Raw genomic sequence first — 7,077 nt, 5'->3', positions numbered from 1 at the left:
GGCGATAAATAGTGCGCCGCTTGTTTTAGACAGTGGCCTGCTTTTAAAAAAAAAGCCCCAAAATCGAAGATAAATAAGATGTTTCGAAAGTCCTCCTCGCGCCCATAGACTCTAATTAAGAATCAGATGAGTCTCGTTACGGAGTCGTCACATGCTCGCTGTATTAAATTAGAGCTCGCGCGCGGGTGACTGGGAGACGGGTGAGAGAGAGCAGAAGAGAGATCGGGAGTCACGGAGGGAACGGACGAGGAAAAGCCCTTGGATAAATTATAGGCTATTTGCATTCTCACTCAACAAATCCACATATGCATTTGGAAATGTTACTGGTGCTGGCCTGTGCGTTGTTCGTTCCTCTAACTGACAGCAAAAAGAGTAAGTAGGAACTGACTGACTCATGATTTTATCAGCTATTATATTTTAATCACAATACGTAGACGTCGTTGTGTGAAGATTGTAACGTATTTTCACGTAAGCCTATTTTTGTGGAGTAAGCCGAGGTATAAAGTTGTTACCGACTTTCAGATTCATAAAGTCGACGCAGGCGAGATGTAACAGGCTGATAAAACGTGAGTAGGCTACGCGCAAATGTTTTCAGTGTGTTGGACTGAGGCGGTTTTCTTCCGCGCGCTGCAGTCTCGTGAAACTAATTAGGCTTTCCGGGGGACTAGAGAGAATCGTTTTTATATCAGCGAACTGTAAGAATACGTTACAGTGCGAGACGTTAGAGCCTTTTTCGGTATCTTAGCTCGGAGGACAAAAGTATGCATTAATAATGAAAAATAAACTAAAATAATTAAGCGCGTAAGTTTTAAAAAAAAACATTTAGTTCGTACAGCTTTTTTAGCTGTCATATTTTTCTCTCCTGCGGTGAACACTTCTCAGAGTGTTACTTTTTTTATGGTTATGCCCGTTTCTTATGACCTGTCCCAGTAGAAATAAGCTCAGCCTTACTGTTATATATTACGAAATTGACTAATCCATGTGCATTTACCTGTCAGCTTCAGATGGCTTTCACAAATTGTTCTTCTTCTTCTTCACTGTCATTCGTGCAGCTTATGGTGACATGTTCCCTCACAAACACGACCTCCCTATTCCATTCCCAATCCCTGGATGGGAACCGGACACGAACCCTTGGGACGAATCTCTGTATCCCTCCCTCAAACAGCTGCTGAATCGCAGACATGGTAAGAACTGATCAAAGTTTGATTTAACCTACGCAAAATTCAAAATGACCAATAGCAAATAATTTTTAGAAAAGTGCAAACTGCTGCTCCTGAAAGGTATTGATTGATATGATGTATCAAAATGCGTTAAGGTGATTATTCACACAACAGCGAGATGATTTAAAATCAATTAAAAAAAATAATTTCGATAGTTTTGTCAAAAATGATGGAAGGTTTCAGAGCAACTCAAACCACACAATGATTCATCGGATTGCAAATACTTGTCCAAATACCCACACTTGCCATCTTTGCACTTGAATACTGTAACAAGAGGTTTGAAACATGTTCTTTCTTACATTGTTAAATGCTACCAGTTATGCGTTACCAAGAGATATTGGTTTTATTTTCTCCATTATATTAATACACACTAATCATGCAATGATCTCTTGTAAACGTCACAGATAAACCACCGAAGGTGCGCCTCACGAGCGACAGCCCAGCCATGAACGGCTCGAGCGTCTCATTCACCGCAGCTCTGGAGTTTCCACCCTGTCAGAAGGAGGACAGCAACGGCAACCTGGTGTACGACGAGCACTGTGACGACGGTATGACGGAGGCCTCAGGTGCTTCATACTCCTGGAGTCTCTAAACAATATGCAAATGCAAGGGAACAACACCTGCATTTGGAAAAATTGGCATTTTTAGGGACGAAATGCATTTAATCACCTTTGCTGATTTTTCAGCCAATGGACAGGCGCGTTCAGGATATGTGTTTAACTGGACATCCTGGTTGGATGACTATGGCTTCGGAAGGTGTACAGATCTGAAGAGGTGCAATGTTTTTCCTGACGGAAAGCCTTTTCCTCAGAGCAATGACTGGAGGCGTAGAGGTTATGTGTACGTGTGGCACACCATGGGTGAGTGTGGGTCATTCACTGACCTAAATCACATCAGGGTTTTAATAATTCACTCCGCGTAGTGTAGGCGCACTAATGGACCGACCCCTGGTTTCCCTCACAGGCCAGTATTTTGAGACATGTGATGGCTCCTCCTCCCATCTGACCCTGAATACCACTAACATGACGTTTGGAGCTGGTGTGATGGAGGTGATGGTGTACCGTAAACGCGAGCGCAGGAAGTACAGCCCACTCTCTGTGGACAATACCGTGTTCTTCATAACAGGTCTGCTAGTTACTTTTGTCTCGTGCCAATATATACACATTATTTGTATTTGTAAAAAAAATTATATATTTGATCTGTAATTTTTGTATATATATTTGATACATGTATATATCAATTTCATTATATTTTCCATTCAGTGTCACATGACCCTTCAGAAATCATTCTAATATGCTGAAATGAAGAACATTCCTTCTTATTAATGTGGAAAGTTGTTTTTTTTGCTTTTTAATGTTTTTTGTGGAAACCATGATAAACATCATTAGTTTTTTATTTAAAAAAGAAAATTATACTTTTATTCAGTAAGAATGCATTAAACTGATTAAAAGTGACAGTGAAGACATTTATAATGCTACAGATAAATTAATTGAACTTTCTATTGATTAAGGAATTTCGAAAAGAAAGTATCGCAGTTTCAATAAAGAATATCAAGCAGCAAACAACATTTTTAAATAAAACATTAAAAAACATTACAAATTCTGTATTGCCATATTATAGTGTATATATTTATACAAATATATTTATATAATTTATCTTAAATTGCAATAATCTCATTACAGTCATTACAGTATTTTTGATTAAATAAACTGGTAATCATTAGAATTTTGTTCCCCCAAAAATAAAATAATAAATAAAATCCATATATTATTTCAAACTTTTGCTTATAGTGATCTAATGTATACATTCAGACCCCTACCATATTTAATAAGTTTTTATTTTATTTCTTTCTTCATGCAGATAAGATTCCACTTTCTGTGAACATTTCCCAGAAGCATCCAGCCAGCATATCTGACAAAAACGTCTTTGTCAGAGGGTCAGATGTGATTTTCAACGTCCAGATCCACGACCCAAGCAACTATCTGAAGACAGCTGACGCGGTGGACTTCATTTGGGATTTCCGGGATGGCAACCAGTTGGTCACCCACAACAACGTGGCAACCCATGCCTACAACACTCTTGGAAACGTGACAGTCAAGCTCCTCGTGGAGGCATCGTTCCATGTGCCCTGCCCGCCGCCGACTCCAACGCCAATGCACTTCACACAAGCTCATACCACGGGTAATCTCATAAACACAGGCACTTTACTCTCCCAGACAACACATATCCTATTATCCAAGCCAGACGTATTATATTCATTATTATCCATCGGGACAAAATGTGTCCATTTATCTTGTGGAGTAAAGCAAACTCATGCTTAAAACTGCTGTCATGTCAACGGCCTTTCTATAAAATAATTCAATCACTTTTATGTGCTGCAGAGATGCCCACGTTACCGCCTGGCACTCACTCATTCACAGCCAAAATGGAGACCACCAAGGGTGAGACGAGTTGTGTTTACAGCAAGAAAAAACATAGTTATGTCTAATAGAAGCATTTTACAATGCATTTTATATTTCCAATGCTTTTTGGATTTCTGCTTCAGCTCCCATCATCACCAATCCTTCACCAACCACCACTCCTCGAGTCCCTACAACTGCTGTCCCAACAGCACAACCGTTCCCAACCGATTCAGAGGCGACGTCCATTACAGCAAGCGCTGTGCCTGAGACCACTTCCACCTACAAGCGGCCCACCACACCGCCGATGATCAAACACACACACTTCAAGGACTGTTTCCGTCATATGTACGGATCCTTTGAAGGCGAGATCCTCATCACCGGTAAGATTGCCAAGGATTTGAGAGCACTTCTCAACTTGTGAATGCGTCATAACTTCATTTTGGTATATATCAGGGTTATTGTAAACTCACGGAAGCTTTCATTCTGGGTTCATAACAACCTTTTGGGCTGAATTTGAGAAAAAAATTCAGAATTATGAAAGAGCAGCTCACAAATGCAAGAAAAAAGTTTGGTTTTTTTTGTTCTGTGATGGAAACAAAAAAGGAAAAGTGAGTTTTCAGACAAAATCACACTTAAATATTAATAAATATTCAGAATTTAGAGAAACTATGAATTCAAAGAAAAACAGCCAGAATTCTGTATTTATGAAAACAAACAAAAAACTGAATTGTGAAAGAAATCTGAATTGGAAAATTAAGTTTATATTCCATATATACTCAAATTAAAACCTTAAATTGATACTGAAAATAAGTACTTAAATTCAAGCTAAAACTATATAAGCATCTTCACTTATAATACTAATAAAAATTATAAATATGGCAAAACAAAATGACTAAAATTGTTACTAAAAAAATAAAATCCAAAACAATTTCTAAAATTGTAAAACTGTAATAGGTAATTACTAAAATAACTGTACTTTGTATTGCACTCCAATAAACTTTTTAAAACGTAATTAAACTGTAATAATCATCAAATCAAATTTTAAATATCTATTTTTACGTCTTGTTTCTACAGAACCCCCTCTGTCTCTGCAGAACCTGCCAACCAATCAGATTTTAAAGGTGTCCGCCGACAAAGTGTCCAACACATCTGTAAACTTCATGGTGACTTGCTCAGGCAGGTAAGATTCACACAAATGCAAATACATGCAGCACAAAGACAGGAGATCATACGCTTCCCATGACAAGCCAGAAAGTCCAGAGCATTTATAAGATGAAGATGATTGTGATGCGCAGTGAGCGTTTGAAGCCCCGCAGCTGAGACATTTCACAGCACGTCACCGTCATATATACGTCAGACAAAAACATTCTGTCACATTTACAACAGAAGACCGCTGGAACACACACATACGTTAGGTTTAACATCTCTCTTTTTCTCAGCGTTCCCTCGGTGGCCTGTACCATAGTGGCCAACTCCACCTGTCAGGAGGTCAAGAACATCGTTTGCGAGGACGTGGCCCCTTACAGCGAAGGATGCAAGATCAGCTTGACGCGCATTTTCCAAACCCCGGGAAATTACTGTGTTAACATCACGCTGGGTCTGCCCGGGGGCTTGGCTCTTGCCACCACCACCTCGGTCACAATCGGCAACAGCCCTGACATAAGTCAGTTTTGAGAACGCTGGTCAATGTTCGATTCAAATTTTGCCTGTATTTATTTGCCACTTCACTTTTACAAAATCATTTTCATATACATTGCTCTAAAGCACCTTCACGGAGCAGAATGTTTAGTATGCTTTAGTAGTTAATGTGCTTTTTTTTCGAAATGTTTAAGTTAAAAAAAAAACATTTTGAAAATGCAATAGTATTTATTAATATTTTCCTATTTTTCAGTAATTTCCTTATAATTTTCCAGATTAACATCATTTGACATTTCAGCTTTATTTAAATCAAAAAGAAAATAGTATGTTAATAACATACTATACAAAAGTACCAAATACTGCAGATTTACGAATTTCTAAATGAACACTTATGTTTACAATTATATTAATATTCAATGTAACTGTCTGAATTATTATTTTTCTCTTTCGCAGGCTCTCCTAAATCCTCCCATGTAGCCGAGGTGGTTCTGTCTTCCAGCGCTGTGCTTATTTCCATCTTTGCATTCATGGCGGTCATGGTTTACAAGTGAGTACCACAAACCAAACTAATAATTTGAACCCATTACAGTATGCATCATAATCTTTGTTTTGATCATTATTATTTCTTTTAGGCGATACAAGGTGTATCGTCCGGTGAGACGCTCCATGTTGGAAGATGCTGAGAGAAATGCTGGCAGCTGGAGTTTAGGCAAACTAAGAGCAGCTCTGTCCTCCGCCGATGAGGAGAGAAGCCGTCTATTGACAGAGAGGCCACTACAGACTGATCCCAGATGAAGCAAAGTTGCCATTTATTTGATACATTATTTGGTATATTTTGATATTATTTGGCTGTATAGGTTACGTAAACCAACAAGAGATGTCATAGATGTTCTTTAAGATTAGATTACACTGGCATATGTTTGACTAAAATAAGTGTTCATAGCATTTCAGTTATATCACTTTCAAGCTTTAAAGATTTGCAATGAAAGATTTGAAATGAATGAAATCAGATATGCCAGATCTACAGGGATTTCCATCTAAAATGACTAAAACTACTACTAACCAACCAGTCAGTCAAATGCATGAGAAATCATAGTTTGGCTTTAAAAAAAAAAAAAAATTAAATATATATTTTGATTGAAAGGTGAATAACCCACTTTTGATCAGGATTTTTCAACTAACACTTTGTCTCAATTGATTTGACAAGTTTCTTAATTTGCAGACAGGAAAGTTGATAGAAGATCGATGTTTTATAAAAAGTTAATCTTTATTTTGATCACAGTTAAGAGATATTTGAATGTCCGAGGACTGAAATTGGTGCGCTTTTTTTTTTTCCTGAGAAAGACCTGTTTGGTGGTAATTAAGCTACATTTTAATAAATCGCTCTACTTACATTTTTTTTTTTTTAATATATATACCATGAATTAAACATGGGAAGTTTGTGTTACTGATCTCACATACATGCAGGTATGCTCATACATTTTTTAAGTTAACATTTGACAGCACTTTCAGAAATGATCCGATTTTAAAACCTGTTCTCTTCTGTAAGCGCTATATACACACACACATTGTAATAAAGTTTCAAAACCACTGTTTGCTTATCTATACTACCTCTGCCACACACACGCTTCTGAAAAGCTTTTTTTTTTTAAGATGGCAGTAAAGCATTTTTAATATAGTATAGGTCCTATGACAGCTGAAATGAATATGGGAATAGAAGAGAAGGAACAACCATCCAGTTCACAAATTAATGCTCCCAGATACACACACACAAAAAACATCTGACAAATATGGAGAGAAAGAACCAGCCAAGGAAT

General features: G+C 37.7%; 1 protein-coding gene across 2 annotated transcripts; it reads left to right on the top strand.

The window, feature by feature from the left end:
• Positions 1–211: 211 nt before the first annotated feature.
• gpnmb (glycoprotein (transmembrane) nmb) lies at positions 212–6,991 on the top strand. 2 transcript variants are annotated; one of them, XM_043218098.1, is made up of 12 exons: positions 212–372; positions 1,053–1,184; positions 1,625–1,768; positions 1,907–2,080; positions 2,184–2,345; positions 3,081–3,401; positions 3,602–3,661; positions 3,766–4,002; positions 4,697–4,802; positions 5,062–5,285; positions 5,714–5,807; positions 5,893–6,991. In XM_043218098.1, the coding sequence occupies exons 1-12, from the start codon at positions 306–308 to the stop codon at positions 6,053–6,055; spliced, it is 1,884 nt and encodes a 627-aa protein (XP_043074033.1). In that variant the 5' UTR covers positions 212–305; the 3' UTR covers positions 6,056–6,991. The 2 variants fall into 2 exon arrangements, with proteins under 2 accessions (XP_043074033.1, XP_043074031.1); XM_043218096.1 differs by having other exon boundaries at positions 1,625–1,786.
• Positions 6,992–7,077: the final 86 nt, after the last annotated feature.

The sequence above is a fragment of the Puntigrus tetrazona genome, chromosome 19, assembly GCF_018831695.1.
Source record: "Puntigrus tetrazona isolate hp1 chromosome 19, ASM1883169v1, whole genome shotgun sequence".
NCBI lineage: Eukaryota > Metazoa > Chordata > Actinopteri > Cypriniformes > Cyprinidae > Puntigrus > Puntigrus tetrazona.
Note: the sequence above shows the minus strand (reverse complement) of the source record. Positions and strands in the feature narration are given on the sequence as shown.